This window comes from Oncorhynchus gorbuscha, unplaced genomic scaffold (genome assembly GCF_021184085.1).
Source record: "Oncorhynchus gorbuscha isolate QuinsamMale2020 ecotype Even-year unplaced genomic scaffold, OgorEven_v1.0 Un_scaffold_55:::fragment_2:::debris, whole genome shotgun sequence".
NCBI lineage: Eukaryota > Metazoa > Chordata > Actinopteri > Salmoniformes > Salmonidae > Oncorhynchus > Oncorhynchus gorbuscha.
Genome location: NW_025745375.1, coordinates 1 through 25,789, shown reverse-complemented (window position 1 = coordinate 25,789; position 25,789 = coordinate 1). Strand labels below are relative to the sequence as shown.

Below are 25,789 nucleotides of genomic sequence, written 5' to 3'. Positions count from 1 at the left end.
GATTTCATCTTGTAGTCCGTGATTGACTGTAGACCCTGCCACATGCCTCTTGTGTCTGAGCCATTGAATTGAGATTCCACTTTGTCTCTGTACTGACGCTTAGCTTGTTTGATAGCCTTACGGAGGGAATAGCTGCACTGTTTGTATTCAGTCATGTTGCCAGACACCCTGATTAAAAGCAGTGGTTCGCGCTTTCAGTTTCACGCGAATGCTGCCATCAATCCACGGTTTCTGGTTAGGGAATGTTTTTATCGTTGCTATGGGAACGACATCTTCGACGCACGTTCTAATGAACTCGCACACCGAATCAGCGTATTCGTCAATATTCCCATCTGACGCAATACGAAACATGTCCCAGTCCACGTGATGGAAGCAGTCTTGGAGTGTGGAGTCAGCTTGGTCTGACCAGCGTTGGACAGACCTCAGCGTGGGAGCCTCTTGTTTTAATTTCTGTCTGTAGGCAGGGATCAGCAAAATGGAGTCGTGGTCAGCTTTTCCGAAAGGGGGGCGGGGCAGGGCCTTATATGCGTCGCGGAAGTTAGAGTAACAATGATCCAAGGTTTTACCACCCCTGGTTGCGCAATCGATATGCTGATAAAATTTAGGGAGTCTTGTTTTCAGATTGGCTTTGTTAAAATCCCCAGCTACAATGAATGCAGCCTCCGGATAAATGTTTTCCAGTTTGCAAAGAGTTAAATAAAGTTCGTTCAGAGCCATCGATGTGTCTGCTTGGGGGGGGATATATACGGCTGTGATTATAATCGAAGAGAATTCTCTTGGAAGATAATGCGGTCTACATTTGATTGTGAGGAATTCTAAATCAGGTGAACAGAAGGATTTGAGTTCCTGTATGTTTCCTTCATCACACCATGTCCCGTTAGTCATGAGGCATACGCCCCCGCCACTCTTCTTACCAGATAGATGTTTGTTTCTGTCCGCGCGATGCGTGGAGAAACCCGTTGGCTGCACCGCCCTGGATAGCGTTTTCCCAGTAAGCCATGTTTCCGTAAAGCAGAGAACGTTGCAGTCTCTGATGTCCCTCTGGAATGCCACCCTTGCTCGGATTTCATCAACCTTGTTGTCGAGAGACTGGACATTGGCAAGAAGAATACTGGGAAGTGGTGCGCGATGTGCCCTTTTTCGGAGTCTGACCAGAACACCGCCGCGTTTCCCTCTTTTTCGGAGTCGTTTCCTTGGGTCGCTGCATGCGATCCATTCCGTTGTCCTGTTTGTAAGGCAGAACACAGGATCCGCCGTGAGGTGTTGATTTATCTGTTTTTACTAATCTGATTTTAGTGCTCGCTTAAGTTACTTGATGTGGAAGACAGTTCCTTGCATGGCTCTATGTAGTACTGCATGTTTCCCAATCTGTTCTGGATTTGGGGACTGTGAAGAGACCCCTGGTGCCATGTCTTGTGGGGTATGTATGGGTGTCTGAGCTTTGTGTCAGCTGTTTGAACAGAAACAAACACATTTTTACTTCCTTGATGTGTAGAACTTTGGCATTCAGTTTCATGTGAAGAACCCAGACCTCAAACACCTTGTGTTCTTTCGGCATGAAAAAAAATAACATAACGTCAGTTCTCTATTTTTGCCACTAGTTGTCACTATCGTACCATACCACTACAGAACCTTTATACAACGTTTTTCCAAGCTGGGGAAGACAAAAAGTGTAACACAAGAACCTTACGCAAACAAAGTAGTACAAGTGGGAAAAGGTAACGATGTTATTGGTTACCATTGGCGTTAAAATATTTGAATGAATATGTCATTTCTTTGTATTATATAATATAGCATAATCATAGTAAGACATTCGATGTGTGTATTATAGCTAGCCTGGTTACTGCTAGCTAGTCCGCTATCAATGTCAAATCACCTGTAGCCGCCTGATACATACGGCCAACTACCCTTTATATAAGGCGGACTGGGTTGAACGGACTAGGTAGCTACTAGTCTCGCGTTGCCATACCTCAAAGGTTCTCAACGATGCTGGGTAGCAAGAAAAGACTAGCTAGTTGTTGAAAATAGTTTTGACTGTTATTGTAGCTGAATAACCAGTCGCGTTTTCCGGCATGTGCAGTTTAAATTAGAACAAATTAAAACTATCATAGAAGTTGTACGTGAGGGGTCTCCGGTGTCGCCTTTGCGAGACTACCTGTAAGTGCCTCGTCAATGTTTTTTGACGCGTTCCGTAGTATTCGTTGGAAAATGTACCTTGTATGTAGCTATGTCACACTCAGTGGTGTAAAGTACTTAAGTACAAATACTTTAAAGTACTAAAGTAAATTTTGGGGGGTATCTGTACTTTACTATTACTTTTTTTGACTATTTATACTTCACTTACATTCCTGGTGAAAATATTGTACTTTTTACTCCACACATTTTTCCTAAGACCCAAAAGTACTTGTTTACAATTCGAATGCTTAGTAGGACAGGAAAATAGTCAAATTCCCACACTTATCAAGAGCACATTCCTGGTCATCCCCCGATGCTTCATTTGTAAATTATGTCTGTTGGAGTGTGCCCCTGGCTATCTGTAAAAAAAAAAAGATAATGGTAGTGTCTGGTTTTGCTTAATATAAGTAAATGGAAATTAGTTATACTTTTGCTTTTGATACTTAAGTATATTTGATCAATTACATTTACTTTTGATACTTACGTATATTTAAAAACCAAATACTTTTTACTCATGTAGTATTTTACAAGGTGACTTTTACTTGAGTTATTTTCTATTAAGGTATCTTTTACTTTTACCCAAGTATGACCATGTACTTTTCCACCACTGGTCACACTCCAATTCAATATAGCTCAATGCTATATAGCTACTACCTCAATAAGCCAAATATCACATCATAGTTACCATGATTCATACCTCAAATTTTGACCACACTGGTAAACCTCCTTAATGTCAATTTAAGCCCTTCAGTACTTTGACCACCTATGAGAGATAATCTGCATCAAGTATTCTGTTTATTCAGGCATTGCTACAGTATATTATCAGCATTGCTGGTGTTATTGAATACATTTCCCATTTATCTGTAATTCTGTGTTCTGCTGCTTTTCAGTGTTCTGTGGGGGTGACCATGGTTTGAGACAACAATGTCTGCCCGCATTCCGCTGGTCCTCCTGGCCTGCGGCTCCTTCAACCCCATCACCAACCAGCACATGCGGCTGTTCGAGCTGGCCAGGGATCACCTGCACCAGACAGGTCGTGCACCATAGAGACCCTATATTAATTTGCTATGTTCGTGTTGCCTCCTAGACTTGTATTATGCACCTGTCTGTTTATTTCGTCAGTGTGATTACGGGACAGTGGAAGGTAGAAGTCCCCCAAAGGGTTTCTGTGAAGCTTTCACGAGCATTTACATTGTGGTTAAGTATCAATTGTCATCTGTACAGATAGAGCTGTGCACACTACTTTACACCTTGTGCCTTGACATGAGCCTACACATTTAGTCTATTTATATAGACCAAATAAACAGTACTGCACTTCAGTTGGAATAAATAATGTTCTTATTTTCCCATGGACCCTGGGGGCATAAGATGTCAGCTGACCTGTGAGAATGTAAACATTGTACAGAATAAGCTGTATAGTATTAAATTGCGTGGTGACTAAAGCTTTGTTATATTTTCCCATGTTGTAGACTTGGGAAAATGGTGCAATAAGGAAGACAATATAGCATTGAGGGGATTCAATTAGGTGTGTTTTGCACCGGGTGAAAGTTCATTGCATTCATTCTGGAACCGGGCTGCGTTCTGGGCTTGAGCCAGGTGCCCTGTTCAAAACCCAAGGTGAAGTCGGCTCAAAACAAAAGTGACGTAAATTAAGCACGTTGAGTAATGAGTAGGATTCTGTGTTTTCACATGCAAAAGTGATTGCTTTGGAAAAAGACGCTTTAGCTGCCTTCTCAATGAAAACTATTTTAACATTTTCAAACATATTTATTTTACCTTTATTTAACCAGGCAAGTCAGTTAAGAACACATTCTTATTTTCAATGACGGCCTGGGAACAGTGGGTTAACTGCCTGTTCAGGGGCAGAACGACAGATTTGTACCTTGTCAGCTCGGGGGTTTGAACTCACAACCTTCCGGTTACTAGTCCAACGCTCTAACCACTAGGCTACGCTGCCGCGTACATATGTTGAATGTTTCTGGATGATGCACCGTGCTTCCTTGTTGACAACATGACCGAGCGGTGCAGATTACTGTTAGATTTGAGGAGGGCACTCCTCAGTCACTGCTTTTGCCCGTTCACGTCACGGGCCATAGACCGGTGCCCCGTGACTCAGTATAATCCAATCTGCCCAATGTCAAAGAGTGGGGAGAATCAAGAGTCTCATCAACCAATGATTCACCCCTTTTCAGGTCAGTTCCAGGTGGTGGGCGGGATTGTGTCTCCGGTGAGTGACGGCTATGGCAAGCAGGGCCTGGTGTTGGCCAAGCACCGCATCGCTATGGCGAGGCTGGCACTGCAGAGTTCAGACTGGGTCTCCGTTGACGATTGGGAGAGCCAGCAGCCCGACTGGACAGAGACAGTGGTCACAATGAGGTGTGGAGTCACACATTTTCACAGTTTCAACCTTTTAAACTAATTGATTAAGTAACTACTAGTAAATCACAGCCCCAAAATGGCTTCTCTCTGAAGAAACGTTTTGAGAAGTTTATTACTGCTTTGATAAGCAGTGAACTACAGTACACTAAAAATTTATGTTGTTGGAGATTTTGTGGAATCAGCATTGCCTTGTGATGCCACTGGTCATGTGCACCACAGTCGTCACTGCAAGTTAGCCGCTGAGTGTAACCCTTTCATAACGTTAAGTGTTTTTGTTAAAAATAACACAGGGTTTTACTTACAAAATCATTCAATTCAGCTCTACTTTATTCATGAAATAATCACGTTGTAAAAATGTCTAATTCCCTTTGTAAAGCTTCTCAGCATGCAGAAAGACTTAATTGAATCTGCCAGTCAGAGCTTCATCCTCCTTTTCTGCCAGACAGATCCCGTCTAGACCTGACATTAAAAATAACTTTGATAATCCTATCACAAATTATTTAGACAATCTCATTAAGGGCTTAGTTTGCATCCACACCCTGTATTAAAATGTCTCCCAACATGATGTCACATCATGCCTCAACTGTCCACGTTCATGATCAGAATTTCCCACTTCATCTGTAGACCGTTACAACTACATTTACATGACTGTTGTGGTCCATCAGATCTGATCACAATGCATGTACTCTATTCTACACGTGTCCATAAACATCCAATTCTACTGAATATGAACAACATTGTAATACCTGGTGTACACTGGTCCGGATCCTTGGTTTATGTCCTCCCATGTAGTACTTCCCAGCCCTCATTCTTTAGCTCTTCAGTAGCTGTTAGCGCTCCATAGAATCTCCTCTTCCCGCACCACAAGCCTGTTCACAATAGGAAGGCAATAGAGCTCCCTGGGTAAAAATCCCCTCTGTTGCTGCTCCACGCCAAATGTTCTTTGTGCCAGAAACCACCTCAGATTTAAGGCTGCGATGCCAGAGATTCCAGGGATATTGCGGCAACATGGGCCCCATGCCAGGTCTGGGTCTTTCCTGGGGTCAGACCCCTTGCTGCTGGCTGAGTTTGTTGCTATTGTAACATGTTGCCATAGTGATTAAGTGGATGTGGGACACAGTTGCATTTGATATTGATCAACCAGTTGAAACTATACAGAAAGTTACCTCCACTTTACATGCGTGGGATATTGAGTGTTTATCTCCCACAATGGCACTCACTATTGATTTGATTTACAAGTCACATAAATGGACCAGCAACCTTTCATTTAGGGTTACACATAAACATGACATGCATTTAGTTATATGTACTCAACGACTATGTGCACCCGTGCGAACAAACACACACACACACCCACACACACAAACATAAATGCACACGCAGCTGAAGTGCTGTTCCCACTTGTGATGCATTATACAACCCTCTCCTTGTCCCCTCTGCTCTGACAAATTCCCTTGTTGATCGAGCCGTCTGATTAAAGACATCAAGTGGCCTGTTGTCCACATTGGAGCAGGGCTGTTGAAACCTATGGGATCACGTAGCCCAAAACACAAATCTACTAGAACATCTGTAAGAAGCTTTTGCTCTCAACAGCATATTCCTTTATTGGTTTTCTTTGCATTTGTCATATGTCATCTCCCTTTGCATTGTCCTGCTGGCAGGTACCATTATGGTCGGATACTGAAGCAGTACCAAGAGGGCACAGGGAAGGACAGTGGTCCAACCACAAACCCCCATCATCTCACAAGTAAGACCCTCCTTGACCTTGCACTCTGTAGCATAGGCCCATTCTAGCCCCTTCTCCTTTTATGTTCAAAGATCTAAAAGGATTGGAGAGGTCTGCAACGTGTGGCTCTGGAGATGCGTGCTGCTCTTTACCTGTCCCTTTGTGGGCCCATGGTGATCCAAGTAGTATTTTGAAGTTATCAATCAACTATAAAAGTAGTTGAAAGAACAAATCAAATTAGCTGTACTCACACTTGAACAACCACATGAGACGTATTTAACAACAGTTGAAATTGGCCTTCAACACTCAACACAATTCTGTTTTATGGGAAGTGGACTGAAATGGAACTGGGCCTCTCTCTCTCTCTCTCTCTCTCTCTCTCTCTCGGCACCAACTGATCTGCAAATCAAATTGTATTAGTCACATGCACCCAATACAACAGGTGTAGTAGACCTTACTGAGAAATGCTTACTTACAAGCCCTTAACCAACAATGCAGTTCAAGAAAAAGAGTTAAGAAAATATTTATAAAATAAAGTTAAAAAAATAAAATAAAAAGTAACACAATAAAACAACAATAACTAGGCTGTTCAAGAGGTACCGGTACCGATTGAAAGTGCGGGGGCACTGGTTAGTGGAGGTAATTTGTACATGTAGGTAGGGGTAAAGTGACTGCATAGATAATAAACAGCAATCATCCTATATTAATTATAAACCTCCACCTTGGCACTGGTGTCCTTTACTCACTCGTTAATAGCCTAGTTTGAATCTTATTAAGGTTGAAATATGTATAGGATCTGTTTTTTCCTCTTAAAGCAACTAAGTAATCCCAACTAAGTGTAAATGGAGCCAGTCACACACACGCACACCATTCCTATCAAAGGCTGGTGGATATATCAGAAAGAACTCTATCAGAATTTCCCTAATCCCAGAGTGCTGTAGCATCTTCTCCCCAAAGATGAGTGTTGGACATTATGTTGAAGTGTAGCAGGGAATAAAACATAAATGGTAAACCAATGCCTATCCCCTCCTTTTTTTTAAAAAGTGCAAACGCTGAAGAGGTGCAAGCGCTTCATAAACCTGGACAAAATGGAGGCAGAGCTCTAGAAGTTTAGGTAGTCATGAGCAGCTTTCGGTCTGACCTGGAACTACATAAACCACACATGAAATTCATTAACTAATTGAGAAACCACACATGAAATTCATTAACTAATTGAGAAACCACACATGAAATTCATTAACTAATTGAGAAACCACACATGAAATTCATTAACTAATTGAAATATCACACATGAAATTCATTAACTGAGATGCCACACATGAAATTCATTAACTGAGATACCACACATGAAATGCATTAACTAATTGAGATGCCACACATGAAATGCATTAACTGAGATACCACACATGAAATGCATTAACTGAGATACCACACATGAAATTCATTAACTGAGATACCACACATGAAATTCATTAACTGAGATACCACACATGAAATGCATTAACTGAGATACCACACATGAAATGCATTAATTGAGATGCCACACATGAAATTCATTAACTGAGATACCACACATGAAATTCATTAACTGAGATACCACACATGAAATGCATTAACTGAGATACCACACATGAAATTCATTAACTGAGATACCACACATGAAATTCATTAACTGAGATACCACACATGAAATTCATTAACTGAGATACCACACATGAAATTCATTAAATGAGATACCACACATGAAATTCATTAACTAATTGAGATACCACACATGAAATTCATTAACTAATTGAAATTAGTTACTGAGTTCCATGTGTGGTGTATGTAGTTCCAGGTTAAGACCGAAATCTGTAGTTCTCATGACAAACTAAACTTCTATATTAAACGGTTTATTTCTTTGTTCATTGTCAGTTTAATCATGAGACTGATCTACTCATGAACTGTCTGTCACTCCAGGGTTTATCTGCACAAATCATGACTCCAAATCCCAAAATGCATGTCCTGTCACTTCTTTACAACAAGCTCTTACACAAAGAAGGGTAATGGATTTTCACAATCCCATATAGTGTGCCTGTGCTAAACTTGTGCACTGTGTTATTACACTGCAGTGCTAGCGAGCGCAGATAAAGAACATTAGCTTTTGTTCACGCGCACTTCGGATCGGAAGGTTTGTGCCACGGGAAATACAATATTGAATTAAATGGATTTAGGGATGTAATCCGAATGCTCGGTTATGTCGTACTGTGTTGGTGGTCAGCTGGCATGGGGTTACATCTGGTTAACACCTATATTTATGAAGAAAATGGCTTATTCTAGTGAGGGATGGATTACATGGTTTAGAAAAAGCAGTAGAAAAAAAGAAATCATCAAAACAAATGAATGAATAACTAACTCTCAGCAAACCAATTAAAACATTGGCTTTCATGTTTACTTCAACATAATGGTCACATCCAAGTCTCTTTTGGGTGGAGACCAGGGGAGACATCAGTGTAAAGGCCGCCATTCACCAACGCTTCCTTTTCTTGACCCTCTCTCAGGCTCCTCTCCCAGGCTGAAGCTGCTGTGCGGAGCTGACTTCCTGGACACCTTCAAGGTGCCGGGCCTGTGGCTGGACGACCACGTGGAGGAGGTGGCGAGCCGCTTCGGCCTGGTCTGTGTCAGCCGGGGGGGCCTGGAGCCCGAGCTCGCCGTGCACGAGTCGGAGACACTTTCACGCCATTGGCGAAACATCTTCCTAGTGCGCGAGTGGGTCCGCAACGAGACCAGCGCCACGGAGGTCCGGCGGGCCCTGAGACGAGGCCTCAGCGTCAAGTACCTCCTCCCAGATTCTGTCATCAAGTATATCCACCAGCACAACCTCTATACCGGGGATAGTGAGCTGAAGAATAAGGATGTGCTATTGAGGCCGCTTACCAAGCAGACAGAGATGCCTGTGAAAACTCTGGATGATTAACTGAGAGACTGCCATTGGCCTTCATTGATGGAAGCAAGCATATAATGTGCCAATAGCAGATACATCTACTGACTGTGCAAGAACAGGCCATGTGGCCCATAACTAGTTCACTTCTGTCATCTCGGTTGAATATGTGGCACACCACACGCACAATGTTTTTCCATCAGTGGGTGCCTTTTTTATAAGCAGATTTATACACATTTGTTAGTGTTGGCAAACTTGGTGTAATAGCAAAGACATTTGTGCAGCAGTGCAGATGTCTAGAGAGACCAGATAAGAATTGTGGTTGACGCAGTGGATTGTAGTAAGCTGGACTAGTTTAGGATGCTCCTAAACTATTGCTGACATGTAATCTGTTTTGGAAGAGATGCGATCATCACCTCCAACAGCCCGTAGATACAGTGTGGGTATGTGCTGGTTGGCTAGTCTACATGATCAGATTATTATGGATAAGAGCAAGAATATTTTTTGGGGCAAAAGGCAGTCGAGCATCGATCATCATGACACCAGAATAAGATCCTCGATATTTATTGGAATTTACCATCAAGCTCATCACCGTGCACTTTCAACACCCTGTGAAGCTCATCACCGTGCACTTTCAACACCCTGTGAAGCTCATCATAACTGTAGCCTAATAAACAGTATGCTTTCTCGAGTCGTAGTGGGAGGACCACACACCACTCCAAGTTTACTTCGATATGATGATGATATCACTATTTGCACATGAAGGCATTTCCTCCACATTCCTTGCGTAATTCATTTTGCGGATACAAAAAGAACCCACCCACCATGTCGAATGAACAAACTATTTGTCGGTATTCATAAAATTGTACCAAAACGTTCTGTTTCAATCACAGCTGTCATTACTTTTTTTTATACAGTATGACTTTACTCGCATAAAAACTGTGGATGGAAACGTAGTTTATGTTACCGATAGGCCAACACTTAGCACTGTTTTATATGGCCACTGTGCAAATGCATGTCAAGACTGGTTGGTCAGCTTAAAACACGGCTAGGCCTAATCAAATTAGCATAGAGTTGTACAATTTATGGTGTCATTTTTTTTTAAATGCACCCCCCGCCCCAATGTAAAAATATTTTCAATAATGTTTATGCCCACAAATAACAAATGTAGCAACCCTGTGTTTATAAACATGGATATAGACTTTGACACTTCAGCATGCTTTTGTGGCACAGTCGATGCCACGCAGGTCTATGGGCCAGAAGGTTGAGGGTTCACCGAGAGGAACCACAGAGGAGCTCACTCTCCCTGCACGTTTTATCACTGGTAGGCCTGAAACATTCTTCCTCACCTCAAGTTCAACTGTCTGAGTCAGTTGGAGCAACTGCCTTCATATCATAGGCTTGCAGTTGCTAAAGCTTAATAAAAACCACACCAAACCTTCACAAAAGTTTGTAAACTTGAGTGTAATGTCAAAAGTCAAGCCATTGTTTATAGGGAATATAAAGTAAGAACAGGCCATTATATTGCAGCAAACACCATAAGTTGGAACTTAATTTGGCCTAAGAAAATGTCTCAACTGAATGAAATACAACAATTGTTAACTGGTTTAAACCTTATTGACGTAATTACCAACAAAGGCAAGTGCATACTATGCACAACAAATTACAGAAATAGATTCATATATATCATATACAGACCTACATATAACCTAGCTTAAACTAAATATGGAGCACACAATTAAAAAGACTGATAAAATGTAATTTAGCCAATAAATGTCTCAACAGAATTAAACAAAACAGGTTTTGCGTATTTAAAATAAATAATAAAAAAGTGTTCTATTAAATAAATAGGCTTACAATAATTTATATACAATAATAAGGATAAAACAAGTTATTAGAAATACATTTAAGTTTCAAATTGCATCCTACCTGAATAGGGAGTTGCCACAGTAGCCTCTATTGGGCCATGCCAATGTTCTTCTCATCTTCCACTACAATATTAAAACTTATATTAAATTCCCCTTGTAGACTTTTCACTATAGGTGTACTCTTTTTCATCTAACTTTTGTTTTACTTCAATGAAAAAGCCATCTATCTTCACAATCAACAGTGGCCGCACACAGTCTATATATTATTTACATATCAATACATACACAAACTATCTAGGTCAAATAGGGGAGAGACGTTGCTTAATCTGTTTTTTGAAACCAGGTTTGCTGTTCATTTGAGCAATATGAGATGGAACAGAGTTCCATGCAATAATGGCTCTACATAAATCTGTACGCTTTCTTGAATTTGTTCTGGATTTGGGGACTGTAAAAAGACCCCTGGTGGCATGTCTGGTGGGGTAAGTGTGTGTGTGTGTGTGTGTGTGTGTGTGTGTGTGTGTGTGTGTGTGTGTGTGTGTGTGTGTGTGTGTGTGTGTGTGTGTGTGTGTGTGTGTGTGTGTGTGTGTGTGTGTGTGTGTGTGTGTGTGTGTGTGTGTCAGAGCTGTGTGTAAATGGACTATGCAAACAATTTGGGATTTTCAACACGTTCATGTTTTTTTTAAATAAAAAGAAGTGATGCAGTCAGTCTCTCCTCAACTCTTAGCCAAGAGAGACTGGCATGTATAGTATTTATATCAGCCCTCTGATTACAATGAAGAGCAAGACATGCAGCTCTGTTCTGGGCCAGCTGCAGCTTAACTAGGTCTTTCCTTGCAGCACTGGACCACACGACTGGACAATAATCGAGATTAGACAAAACTACAGCCTGCAGGACTTGCTTTTTGGAGTGTGGTGTCAAAAATGCCTTTATTATGGCTAGACCTCCCCATCTTTACAACCATTGAATCTATGTTTTGACCTTGACTGTTTACAATCTAAGGTAACACCAAGTAATTTAGTCTACTCAATTTGTTCAACAAAGGCTGCACTGAAATCTAACAGTACAGTGCCTACAATCATCTTATTAACAATTTCTTTCAACCAATCATCAGTCATTTGTGTCAGTTCAGTACATGTTGAGTGCCCTTCTCTATAAGCATGCTAAAAGTCAGTTTGCTAAGAGCTGGCAGCAAGCTGATAGGTCTGCTGTTAGTCAGTAAAGGCCTCTTTACCACTGTTGGGTTGTGGAATTACTAACGGCTTCCCCGAAGGCCTGAGGACAAAGACTTTCCTCAAGGCTCAGATTAAATATGACAGATAAGTGGCTATAGAGTCAATGCCAGGATGTTTGTCATTGATCAATAACTATTTTTCCACCTCTCCCACATTAACTTAACAAATTTCAAACTTTGCGATGCTTTTTTTTTTGTTGCATGAATACAATGGCTCACTGTTTGTTGTTGGCATTTCTTACCTAAATTTGCCCACTTTGCCAATGAAGTAATCATTAAAATAATTGCTCCTCAGACCCAGCCTTGGTCAGCAGGATCACTGGACAGAGAGTAGCTGTCCCAGAAACTGATACCAAATGCGTTGCGGGAACCAAACTAAAAAGTTAGCTAGCTACTAAGAAATTTTCCAATACACTTTAAAAACAACAAACCAAGCTCTCCCTCGTTTCGCATTCAACAGGAAGTCCCCCTGTCCATGGAATCTTTTTTATTATGATCTAATAGGCAAAACGGATCCATAGAAAGTTTGGATGGAAACATGGTTAATGTCAAGCCATTTTGAGGATGCTGGAATTATATTTTGGATGAACGTGTGCATGCCTATAGGAGACTAATCAGATTAAAACGTTGTGACTCGTTGTATTTATGCCACATATAAAAGGTAATACATTTTTAAAATGAATTGATAAATATTTTGGCTATGTTGAAGTGTTCTAGGTGCGCAAGGAATAGCCGCTCGGATTGGAGAGAAGGCAGTGTGGGTGTTAAGCTTTCCTGAATAACTGGGCCTGCTAGGAGCCAATGTGGCCACTTTATATTAGGAGGACTTGGGAGAATGATTATCTGATACAGACAACGCATTCAGTATCAGAAGTTTAAAAAAACAGCCAGACTGGCCTGCTACTGTGCCTTTCTAGACCTTATAAACTGTCGAGAGTAGACCACAACTGATCCAGATGGAATTAAACATTCAAATCACAGGGCTTTTGCATCGTTTTTCAAATGACATTTTCACTGCAGCCTAGAGTATAATTTTGTACTCACTTGAAAACAATTATTCATTGCATTGTGGTGTTGTAAGCTACTATAGTCTAGGAAGGATAATTGTATTGTCCATTAACAAGATCAATAGGGGGAGATTTTTGAGCTGAGTGTTTCATGTCCTCACTGTTCTTTCATGTGCAATGATGCACCTGGCATGTTCACTGCCTATCAGCTATTCCTATCTGTTCTTGTCTATTCATATTGAAAATGCATTGTAATGACCTGACTAGGTCATAAAGGAACAATTGTCCAGACAGAGGTTTGAGTTTACGAATTGACGGTTTATTAACCCAACTTTACACAGGCTACTGTTTGGCCGTAGCCCACGCCAAATAAATGAAGGATGAAGGATGTGTAGCTCAGTTGGTAGAGCATGGCGCTTGTAACGCCAGGGTAGTGGGTTCTATCCCCGGGACCACCCATACGTAGAATGTATGCACACATGACTGTAAGTCGCTTTGGATAAAAGCGTCTGCTAAATGGCATATATTATTATTATTATTATTATTATATTACCCTGTAATACAATGGTGACCTTCTCTTGTGAAGGCCAGACGTAAGAGAGAAAACAATGGCTAAACCTGGTCTTAACTTCCAATGCTCCATCCCCCCTGCCCAACGCCCCTCCACGCCACTCCGTCAACCACCAGGATGCCCGGCATCCAAACATTCCAGGCATTCCCGGGATTGGCTGATAGCAGGTTGATTGGCATGTCGGACCCCGCGAACACTGGGTACTGGTAAGTACAACACAACCAACTGATAGCAAACACATAACACACAGCTGTCTGTGTGTTATGGTCAATATACCACAGCTCTTGACGAATAATCTGTCCTTAATGGCCATGCACCCTTATAACCTCCACCTGGCACAGCCAGAAGAGGACTGGCCACTCCTCAGAGCCTGGTTCCTCTCAAGGTTTGGTTCCTGCCTTTCTAGTGAGTTATTCCTAGACACAGTGCTTCTACATCTGCATTGCTTGCTCATTGGGGTTATAGGCTGTGTTTCTGTATAATCACTTTGTGACGTCTGCTGATGTAAAAAGTGCTTTAGAAATACATTTGATTTGATTTAAGGGCTGTTCTTATACACGACACAATGCAGATGCAGAGTGCCTGGATACAGCCCTTAGCCTTAACCCCCATGGTTACCAACATTATTAGAAGAGTCAAAATAAATGTGTTGTTAAACCAGTGGTATATGGTTTGATATACCCCAGCTGTCAGCCAATAAGCATTCTGGGCTCGAACCACCCAGTTTATAATAAAAGTTAGCACATGGAAGTGTAGTGCATAAGGGAAGTACAAAAACACCTTCATATTGGGGAGGCGCATGCAAAGCAGCTGAGGAAATGTGGCTAGGATGGAAATTATATTGGAAAACCTGCAACAGAGCCAACGTTAACCAGAAAAAAAATGCACTACCCTACCATGTGCCCAATAAAAAAAACACACAACCCCCCCCAAAGCAAAAAAATTAAGTTTGACACCCCTTCCCCCCAGTAAATTGCGACCTGTCCCTTAACACTTGCTTGCTAGATGGCCAGCTAACTACGGCTAACATAGTCACGACCTCCGCCGCCAGAATAACAAGTATCTGTTTTCTATTGACGTTCATTTAGATAAATCCATAACAATGCGCTGATAATGCCCGATTTTGCTTGGAAGAGCTAGAAAAGTTTCCCTTATTCTCAGGCCACTCGAGACTGGGGATCGCATTGCATATCAAGCACTAGGCTAGTTAACTAGCTAAATAGTTTGTTGCTAGCAAATCTGCCGAATAAAAAAAAACAGTTGCTGAAAACAGCTGGTCAACCTAGAAACATGTGGAAGGATTTGACAGCAGAGCGCCTCTTGCGTCATGACTGCAACAGTAGGGACCAGAGAAATGCATGTTGATCACTCACCACGTTAGTTCACCAGATGCTCCAAAACAATATGTCTCTGCAAAAACCAATCAATGCCTAGCTAGCTAGGTTTTTTCGTCGTTGGAACTGCGTTTACAATGTATCCCGTTTCAGTTTGTTTAGTTGTTAGTTTAGCTTTTTGTAACTTTGTAGCAAGTAAGGTCTGCATCTGTAGGCGCATATTGAAAGGTGTCCCGTTATCTGGATTTAATGTCCATTCTAGAATGCTCTTCTAACCAATCGGAAACGTGTATTGAACAATACTGTGATATAATGTATATAATATGTCGCCCCCAGCCTGCTCTCATGGGCTGGGGACGAGGTTTAATAGATAGACTATGTGCCCTTGTTCTGAATGCGCGGTTTGCGCAGAGATGCATGGGGGCGAGTCGGCGGATCAGCGGTGGAGGAAGGAAAAAAATGTTGTAGGAAAAAAATGAAAACTAGTAAGTAATCAGATTAAAGGGGTTATGTTTAGGTATGGACAGCGGTCCGGCATTCGATTGCAAGTAAACAGCGATATCGTATCTCCTTTACCCCTTTCACTGGAAGTAAGGACATTAGAAACACATACAATATGCCAGTTGATCTGAATGGGTATTGGAAAATGATCTCTAATGACAACTTCGAAGAGTACTTGAAAGCCCTCTGTGAGTTGTCCCACAAAAAGTATTTTATGGGTGGTTTGCGCTTAATGACGGGGATTCAAACTTAAGTCAATATGGATGATGCGCAAGGATACCTGCTGGACCACTGCGCCATGGGTTCAATATTGAGCTCTAGCCATCATTCAAAATCCTAACTATAGACCTAGCGAACATGACTATTCTGAATATTTAGAGACATATATAGGGATATAACATTTAGTAGTTTGAAAGTGTTCTTATTGGACCACTGGTGTAGATACTGACCATTGTGTCACTTAAAATACTGGTTTCGAAAGTGCCTCATATTTTCAAAGTATGCCAAAAAGATTTCCGGGAGTTGGATCCAGTTAAAGCCTATAGGCTACATAAATGGGAGGATGAGTGTGACGTTGGGCTATAGATGAGTGTAGCCTTCCTGCTGTGTTGATCTATTTTCTCTCTCTTCTTTCCTTGGGTACACATCCATCACACAGATGTAAATGTTGCCATTAGGAAAATTGCCACTTTGTTGAAGCCCGACAAAAACATCAGTCACGATGGTGCCCACGTTGTCATCAAGACCCTCAGTACATTTAAGAACTACCACATGGATTTCCATGTTGGCAAGGAGTTTGAGGAGGATCTGTCAGGGGTCGATGACAGAAAATGCATGGTGAGTTGATAAAAACATGGTGAGTCTGTTGTACATTCAAACTCCATTTTTATTTGGACAAAACATCTTTCTGGATATAGACTGATATAGATAACAGTATCAATGTAGATATATAAATACTTATTTTCCACCATAATTTGCAAATAAACAAATAAAAAATCCTACAATGTGATTTTCTGGATTTTTTTTCTCGTTTTGTCTGTCATAGTTGAAGTGTATCTATGATGGAAATTACAGGCCTCTCTCTTCTTTTTAAGTGGGAGAACTTGCACAATTGGTGGCTGACTAAATACTTTTTTGCCCCACTGTACACAGAGAGCTAATATTAATAATATGCATGTCAATCTCTCCTGGCTGAAAATAGAGGAGAGACTGACTTCACCACTGCTTTTGTTTTTGAGAGGTATTGACATGTTGAATGCACCGAGCTGTCTGTCTAAAATACTGGTACACAGCTCGGATACCCATGCATACCCCACAAGACATGCCACAAGAGGTCTCTTCACAGTCCCAATATCCAGAACAGACTATGGGAGGCACACAGTATTACATAGAGACATGACTACATGGAACTCCATTACACATCAAGTAACTGACTTGAGCAGTAAAATGTTATTTAAAAAACAGATAAAAAACACCTTATGGAACAGCGGGGGCTGTGAAGCAACACAAACGTTGGCACAGACACATGCAAACACACACACACATAGGATAACATACGCACTATACATACACATGGATTTAGTACTGTAGATCTGTGGTAGTGGTGGAGTAGGGTCCTGAGGGCACACAGTGTGTTGTGAAATCTGTGAATGTATTGTAATGTTTTAAAATTGTACAAACTGCCTTAATTTTGCTGGACCCCAGGAAGAGTGCAGCAGCTAATGGGGATCCATAATAAATATAAATACACAAATCGATGTCAGCCTATCCTCACATTCTGATCTCATTCAAGTCCTTTGGCATATTATTTGCTCCTGTACTCTGAACAATATATGAAAAGTTATTTTACATTGCTGAGAAGTGTGGTTACATTTTTCTGTCTGTATACACTGAATGTACAAAACATTAGGAACACCTTCCTAATATTGAGTTCCACCCCCTTCTGTCCACAGAACAGCCTCAATTCGTTGAGCATAGATTCTACAAGGTGTCGAAAGCGATGCTGGCCCATGTTGACTCCAATGTTTCCCACAGTTGTTCCAAATTGACTGGATGTCTTTTGGGTGGTGGACCATTCTTGATACACGGGAAACTGTTGAGCGTGAAAAAAACCAACAGGTTTAAGGGATCATAGATTTTACCTGGTCAGTCTATGTCATGGAAAGAGCAGATGTTCCTAATGTTTTGTACACTCAGTGTATGTTCTCCCTGTAAGTTGTTCTACTTATGGTTGTGGATGCTATGTGTGCGTGTGGGTGGGTCATGCTCCTAACTGACAGTAGAATGCATGATGGTGTCTCTCCTCTCTTCCCGTAGACAACTATCTCATGGGAGGGGGACAAGCTGGTGTGTGTTCAGAACGGAGAGAAGGAGGGCTGAGGCTGGACCCATTGGGTGGAGGGAGATAAGCTTTATTTGGTAAGAGAGTCTATTCATTCATGTCATTTGAATGCAAGTCTACTTCCTCAGGTCCTGATTTTACTTGTTGTCACAACATATCTCAGATCAGGTGATTTAAAACATGTATATAGATGTGGCTATAGATAAATAGGAGAGAGTAAAAAATGACACTGACTACCGTATGACTACTTGTCATTGCGGATTTTCATAGCTATATGATTATTTTCGTCAAAGCTGAGTAAAAGGCAGTGGAGGCTGCTGAGGGGAGAACGGCTCATAATAATGTCTGGAACAGAGCGAATGGAATTGCATCGAACACATGGGAACCATGGAAACTAAGTATATGATGTTGTTGACATCTTTCCATTTATTCCGCACTAGCCATTACCACATGCCTGTCCTCCCCAATTAAGGTTCCACCAACATCTTGTGGTAAAAGGCTGACATATTATTTAGTCAAAGTGATTCTAACAGATGTTTGCAATCATTGGCCATGAAATTATTCATCAGCAGAGTTGCTCACAGGAGTCACTAATCCCTGGAACAATGAACAACAGTGGCCTCTGATGGTTAGAAATAGAACTGCAAATACAAGTGCTTTGACTATGGTTATTCTCCATAGAGGAGATTGATTTAATGTTTTTTTTTAAATACATTTTCACAGCTGTTTACCTCAATTAATGGGGGGTTATTTTTCACTTCCTACACGAAGCTCACTGGTCACGATAACAACACCCACCTGTAGCACGCGCTCCAGCAGGTATATTTCACTGGCCATCCCCAAAGCCAACATGTCCTTTGGCCGCATTTCCTTCCAGTTCTCTGCTGCCAATGACTGGAACGAATTGCAAAAATCGCTGAAGCTGGAGACTTATATTTCCCTCACTAACTTTAAACATCAGCTATCTGAGCAGCTAACCGATCTTTGCAGCTGTACATAGCCCATCTGTAAATAGCCCACCCATCTGTAAATAGCCCACCCAATCTACCTACCTCATCCCCATATTTTTTATATTTCCTTTTCTGCTTTTGCACACCAGTATTTCTACTTGCACATCATCATCTACTCATCTATCACTCCAGTGTTAATTTGCTAAATTGTAACTACTTTGCTGCTATGGCCTATCTATTGCCTACCTTCTCACGCCATTTGCACACACTCTATATAGACTTTCTTTTTTTCTATTGTGCTATTGACTGTATGCTTGTTTATTCCAAGTGTAACTCTGTGTTGTTGTTTGTGTCGCACTGCTTTGCTTTATCTTGGCCAGGTCGCAGTTGTAAATGAGAACTTGTTCTCAACTAGCTTACGTGGTTAAACAAAGGTGAAATTAAAATAATAATTTCCTTTTCATCAGTGGTACTGTAACTCTGTTTCAGGGCGGCCGGTTGCTCCTTTGATGAACATGTTTTTTTACGATTAGTGCCTTAATCCCTGATGATGCGCCGGACTGAAAACTGACGGTGAACTTGACCAGTAGGAAGGTTTCAGCAGAGTGAAAGTGTTGGTGAGCGAGGTAAAGAATGAAAAGGAAATGCACAGGCAACAGAAGATGTGACAGATGGCTATCAGGCCCAGTGTATCTGAGTCATTATAGCCATCTTGTTTACAGTGGCTTGCAAAAATATTCACCCCCTTGGCATTTTTCCTATTTTATTGCATTACAACCTGGATTTAAAATGTATTTCTAAGGTGTTTGTATCATTTGATTTAAACAACATGCCTACCACTTTGAAGATGCTAAATATGTTTTATTGTGAAATAAGACAATAACAAAAAAACAGGCGTGCTGAACTATTCACCCCCCTCCCAAAGTCAATACTTTGTAGAGCCACCTTTTGCAGCAATTACAGTTGCATGTCACTTGGGGTATGTGTTTATAAACTTGGCACATCTAGCCACTGGGATTTTTGCCCATTCTTCAAGGCAAAACTGCTCCAGCTCCTTCAAATCTAATCAAATGTATTTGTCACATACACATGGTTAGCAGATGTTAATGCAAGTGTAGCGAAATGCTTGTGCTTCTAGTTCCAACCATGCAGTAATATCTAACAAGTAATCTAACCTAACAATTCCACAACAACTACCTTATACAGACGTGTAAAGGAATTAATACGAATATGTACATAAAAATATATAAATGAGTGATGGCCGAATGGCATAGGCAAGATGCAGTAGATGGTATAGAGTACAGTATATACATATGAGATGAGTAATGTAGGGTGTAAACATTATATAAAGTGGCTAGTGATAAATTGATTACATCAATTTTTCCATTATTAAAGTGGCTGGAGTTGAGTCAGTATGTTGGCAGTAGCCACTCAATGTTAGTGATGGCTGTTTAACAGTCTGATGGCCTTGAGATAGAAGCTGTTTTTCAGTCTCTCGGTCCCTGCTTTGATGCACCTGTACTGACCTCTCCTTCTGGATGATAAAGGGGTGAACAGGCAGGAGCTCGGGTGGTTCTTGTCCTTGATGATCTTTTTGGCCTTCCTGTGACATCGGGTGGTGTAGGTGTCCTGGAGGGAAGGTAGTTTGACCCTGGTGATGCTCTCTGGAGAGACCTGCGGCTGCGGGCGGTGCAGTTGCCATACCAGGTGGTGATACAGCCCGACAGGATGCTCTGAATTGTGGATCTGTACAAGTTTGTGAGGGTTTTAAGTGCCGTGCCGAATGTCTTCAGCCTCCTGAGGTTGAAGAAGCGCTGTTGCGCCTTCTTCACCACACTGTCTGTGTAGGTGGGCTATTTCAGTTTGTCAGTGATGTGTATGCCGAGGAACTTGAAATGTTCCACATTCTCCACTGTGGTCCCGTCAATATGGATAGGGGGTGTTCCCCCTGCTGTTTTCTGAAGTCCACCATCTATTTCTTCGTTTTGTTGATGTTGGGTGAGAGGTTATTTTCCTGGCACCACATTCCCAGGGCCCTCACCTCCTCCCTGTAGGCCAGCTCATCATTGTTGGTAATCAGGCCTTCTACTGTTGTGTCGTCTAACAAACTTGATGATTGAGTTCGAGCCGGGCATGGCCATGCAGTCATGGGTGTACAGGAGGGGATTGAGCACGCACCATTGTGGGGCCCCTGTGTTGAGGATCAGCGATGTGGTGGTGTTGTTTCCTACCTTCATCACTTGGGGGCGGCCCATCAGGAAGTCCAGGACCCAGTTGCACAGGGCGGGGTTCAGACCCAGGGCCCCGAGCTTAATGATGAGCTTGGAGGGTACTATGGTGTTGAATGCTGAGCGATAGTCCATGAACATCATTCTTACATAGGTATTCCTCTTGTCCAGATGGGATAAGGCAGTGTGCAGTGCAATGGCGATTGCATCGTCTGTGGATCTATTGGGGCAAATTGAAGTGGGTCTAGGGTGTCAGGTAAGATAGAGGTGATATGATCCTTGACTAGTCTCTCAAAGCACTTCATAATGACAGACGTGAGTCATTTAATTCAGTTACCTTTAATTTCTTGGGTACAGGAACAATGGGGAAAGTCTTGAAGCATGTGGGGACAGCAGACTGGGATAGAAAGAGATTGAATATGTACATAAACACTCCAGCCAGCTGGTCTGCGCATGCTCTGAGTACGCTGCTAGGGATGCTGCTTTGGCCGCCAGTCTTGCAAGGGTTAACATGCTTAAATATCTTACACACGTCGGCCACGGAGAAGGAGAGCCCACAGTCCTTGGTAGCCGGCCGCATCGAGGGCACTGTGTTATCCTCAAAGCGGGTGAAGGTGTTTAGCTTGTCCGGAAGCAAGACATCGGTGTCCGCAACGTAGCTGGTTTCCCCTTTGTAGTCCGTGATTGTCTGTAGACCCTGCCACATATGTCTCGTGTCTGACCCGTTGAATTGCATCTCCACTTTGTCTCTATACTGATGTTTTTCCTGTTTGATTGCCTTACAGAGGGAATAACTACACTGTTTGTATTCGGCCATATTCCCAGTCACCTTGCCAAGGTTAAATGCGGTGGTTAGCGCTTTTAATTTTGTGTGAATGATGCCATCTATCCACGGTTTCTGGTTAGGGTAAGGTTTTAATAGTCACAGTTGGTACAACTTCTTCTATCAACTTCCTGATAAACTCAGTCACCATATCAGTGCATTCATCAATGTTATTCTCGGAGCCTACCAGGAACATATCCCAGTCCGCTTGATCAAAACAATCTTGAAGCGTGGATTCCGATTGGTCAGACCAGCGTTGAACAGTCCTTAGCACGGGTACTTACGGTTTGAGTTTCTGCCTATAGGAAGGGAGGAGCAAAATGGAGTCATGATCAGATTTGCCGAAGAAAGGGGGGAGGGCTTGTAGGCATCCCAGAAGTTGGAGTAGCAGTGGTCGAGTGTTTTAGCATCAAAAGGACTTGAGTTCCATGTATGTTATCACAAACACACCATGAGTGGTTAATCATGAAACATACACCTCCGCCCTTCTTCTTCCCAAGATATATATATATATTCCTGTCTGCGCGATGAACTGAGAACCCAACTGGCTGTACGGATAGTCAGTATATCCCTAGAGAACCATGTTTCTGTGAAACAGAGTATGTTACAATCCCTGATGGTTCACTGGAAATCCTCGCCTTGAGCTCGTCAACTTCATTATTCAGAGACTGGACTAATAACATAAGAAATAACACATAAAAAATGAAATACTGCAAAGTTGATTTGGAGCTAGAAGCACGGCCGCCCTTATCTGTGTGCAACATTTTCATATACAGTGGGGAGAACAAGTATTACAAAGCATGTAGATGTCTGTCATTTTTATCATAGGTACACTTCAACTGTGAGAGCTGGAATCTAAAACAAAAATCCATAAAATCACATTGCATGATTTTTAAGTAATGAATTAAAATTTTATTGCATGACATAAGCATTTGATACATCAGAAAAGCAGAACATAATATTTTGTACAGAAACCTTTGCAATTACAGAGTCATACGTTTCCTGTAGTTCTTGATCAGGTTTGCACACACTGCAGCAGGGATTTGGGCCCACTCTTCCATACAGACCTTCTCCAGATCCTTCAGGTTTTGGGGCTGTCGCTGGGCAATACGGACGTTCAGCTCCCTCCACAGATTTTCCATTGGGTTCAGGTCTCGAGACTGGCTAGGCCACTCCAGGACCTTGAGATGTTTCTTACGGAGCCACTCCTTAGTTGCCCTGGCTGTGTGTTTCGGGTTGTTGTCATGCAGCCACGACCCATTTTCAATGCTCTTACTGTAGGAAGGAGGTTGTTGGCCAAGATCTCGCGATACATGGCCCCATCCATCCTCCCCTCAGTATCGTGCAGTCGTTCTGTCCCCTTTGCAGAAAAGCATCCCCAAAGAATGATGTTTCCACCACCTTCACGGTTGGGATGGTGTTCTTGGTGTTGTACTCATCCTTCTTCTTCCTCCAAACACGGTGAGTGGAGTTTAGACCAAAAAGCTCTATTTTTGTCTCATCAGACCACATGACCTTCACCCATTTCCTCCTCTGGATCATCCAGATGGTCATTGGCATACTTCAGACGGGCCTGGACATGCGCTGGCTTGAGCAGGGGGACCTTGTGTGCGCTGCAGGATTTTAATCCGTGACGGCGTAGTGTGTTACTAATGGTTTTCTTTGAGACTGTGGTCCCAGCTCTCTTCAGGTCATTAACCAGGTCCTGCCGTGTAGTTCTGGGCTGATCCCTCACCTTCCTCATGATCATTGATGCCCCACGAGGTGAGATCTTGCATGGAGCCCCAGACCGAGGGTGATTGACTATCATCTTGAACTTCTTCCATCTTCTAATAATTGCGCCAACAGTTGTTGCCTTCTCAACAAGCTGCTTGCCTATTGTCCTGTAGCCCATCCCAGTCTTGTGCAGGTCTACAATTCTAGCCCTGATGTCGTTACACAGCTCTCTGGTCTTGGCCATTGTGGAGAGGTTGGAGTCTGTTTGATTGAGTGTGTGGACAGGTGTCTTTTATACAGGTAACGAGTTCAAACAGGTGCAGTTAATACAGGTAATGAGTGGAGAACAGGAGGACATCTTAAAGAAAAACTAACAGGTCTGTGAGAGCCGGAATTCTTACTGGTTGGTAGGTGATCAAATACTTATGTCATGCAATAAAATGCAAATTAATTACTTAAAAATCATACAATGTCATTTTCTCTCACAGTTGAAGTGTACCTATGATAAAAATTACAGACCTCTACATGCTTTGTAAGTAGGAAAACCTGCAAAATCGGCAGTGTATCAAATACTTGTTCTCCCCACTGTAAATGACAATCAGATGCAGGCCATCAGTCCACAAGTAATACAACAGATGATCCATTACCAGTGTCATCATACACCTACAATTTTGAAAAATTATTTCAAAATGGTCTGAGAAGTACAATATTGGCAGGGCAATTCATGCATAGCCAATATGCAGTGATCATCTATTGGTTCTATAGCCTACTGCACAAACCTCATCGCTACAGAACCGTTTTTATTTGGTTAATGTTTTATAGGCTTATATTTAAGTTATATTTAAAAAGGAAATCTGAGCGGTAGATCTCAGCATGCATTTTGCCTCAGAAAGGGTTCTTGGTGACTGATCTAGAGTATAGACTTTTTGCACATACCCTTTTCCTTTTTTGTACATAGTATAGAGCACATAAATGAGGAGAAATTTTGTTTTAAGGTCATTTAAAGCATATGGCTAATAAGTGTTGATCGTGTATTAGGTGCTATTGGTTTAAATAGCTATCCTATAGCTGACTGTTTAGGCATTAGGCTTGCATATCTGTCATATCTTTGTTTTCATTTTCTTAATATTTTCCTCTTTACCCACCCTTACTCATCAAGTCTGCGAACTTAATTGTACAGATCTGAGTCGGTTACTTATTTTGTTTTAGTTTATTATAATTAATACAATTATTATTTTATACCTTAAGACCAAAAATGTGCTGCTTAAGACACTCCATATGAGCGTCTTCTGGGTGGGGACCAATGTGTGGGTTTCCCTGTGCGTCCTACTTTTTTGTGGAATTTTAAAGGTCTTAATAGTCCTATCAAACATTCCAGCTGTCTTGATATTCTAGAAAGAACCTATTGTGAACGTATCAGCTTGTCCTAACACAGGCGGGAGACATCAAATGAACAGACCAGAAGCAGTGGTTCCTTTTCTTTTGTATCATTTACTAAACAGATCTTCTTTCGCCCAACAAAATAACTCCAGTACAGGGAACGTCCAACACTGAAACACCAACGTAACAAACCAAATAAACAAACTAAGCCGTTGACCAAAAGGCTGTGGCCAAAAAGAGAAAGCAAAACAACAAACGGCTACTCCTTTTTTAGACTGTAGTCTAAATGTAACAGTTACAGGAGGAACGCTTCTCTCTGCCTAAAGCCTGCCTTGGTTAACAGAGAGACAAGGTGCCCAGTCACAAAAGCTTTCTCTGAGGTAGGAAAAACCTTCGTCCTCACAGGTCCCTGGCTCTACTCCCAATCCTCCTCCAGCTCCTCTCCTGGTACACCTATATAGGAGGAAGACACAAAACAATTAGTGGCCCCAGCTGTGTACTAATTGGCTTTACACTGAGTACCTATCCCCTGAGGAGGGTGTTGTCGTGTCGTCTTCCTCCGGCTGGTCATTGAACTCTCCGATTTTTCATAAGCACCAAACAAAACTAAGTGTGTAATAATAATGATACATAAGAAA

General features: G+C 41.9%; 2 protein-coding genes across 3 annotated transcripts; both read left to right on the top strand.

Annotated features, from left to right (window-relative positions):
- Positions 1-1,652: 1,652 nt before the first annotated feature.
- On the top strand, positions 1,653-11,393 carry nmnat3 (nicotinamide nucleotide adenylyltransferase 3). Of its 2 annotated transcripts, none has more exons than XM_046333889.1 (5): positions 1,653-1,718; positions 3,066-3,208; positions 4,368-4,551; positions 6,216-6,301; positions 8,821-11,393. In XM_046333889.1, exons 2-5 carry the CDS (start codon positions 3,100-3,102, stop codon positions 9,234-9,236), a joined length of 795 nt encoding a protein of 264 aa, XP_046189845.1. In that variant the 5' UTR covers positions 1,653-1,718; positions 3,066-3,099; the 3' UTR covers positions 9,237-11,393. The 2 variants fall into 2 exon arrangements, with proteins under 2 accessions (XP_046189845.1, XP_046189844.1); XM_046333888.1 differs by lacking the exon at positions 1,653-1,718 and adding an exon at positions 1,762-2,157.
- Positions 11,394-15,626: 4,233 nt separating this feature from the next.
- On the top strand, positions 15,627-18,099 carry LOC124018560 (retinol-binding protein 1-like). Its single transcript, XM_046333890.1, has 3 exons — positions 15,627-15,697; positions 16,372-16,550; positions 18,030-18,099. The coding sequence occupies exons 1-3, from the start codon at positions 15,688-15,690 to the stop codon at positions 18,090-18,092; spliced, it is 252 nt and encodes an 83-aa protein (XP_046189846.1). The 5' UTR covers positions 15,627-15,687; the 3' UTR covers positions 18,093-18,099.
- The last annotated feature ends 7,690 nt before the right edge of the window (positions 18,100-25,789 follow it).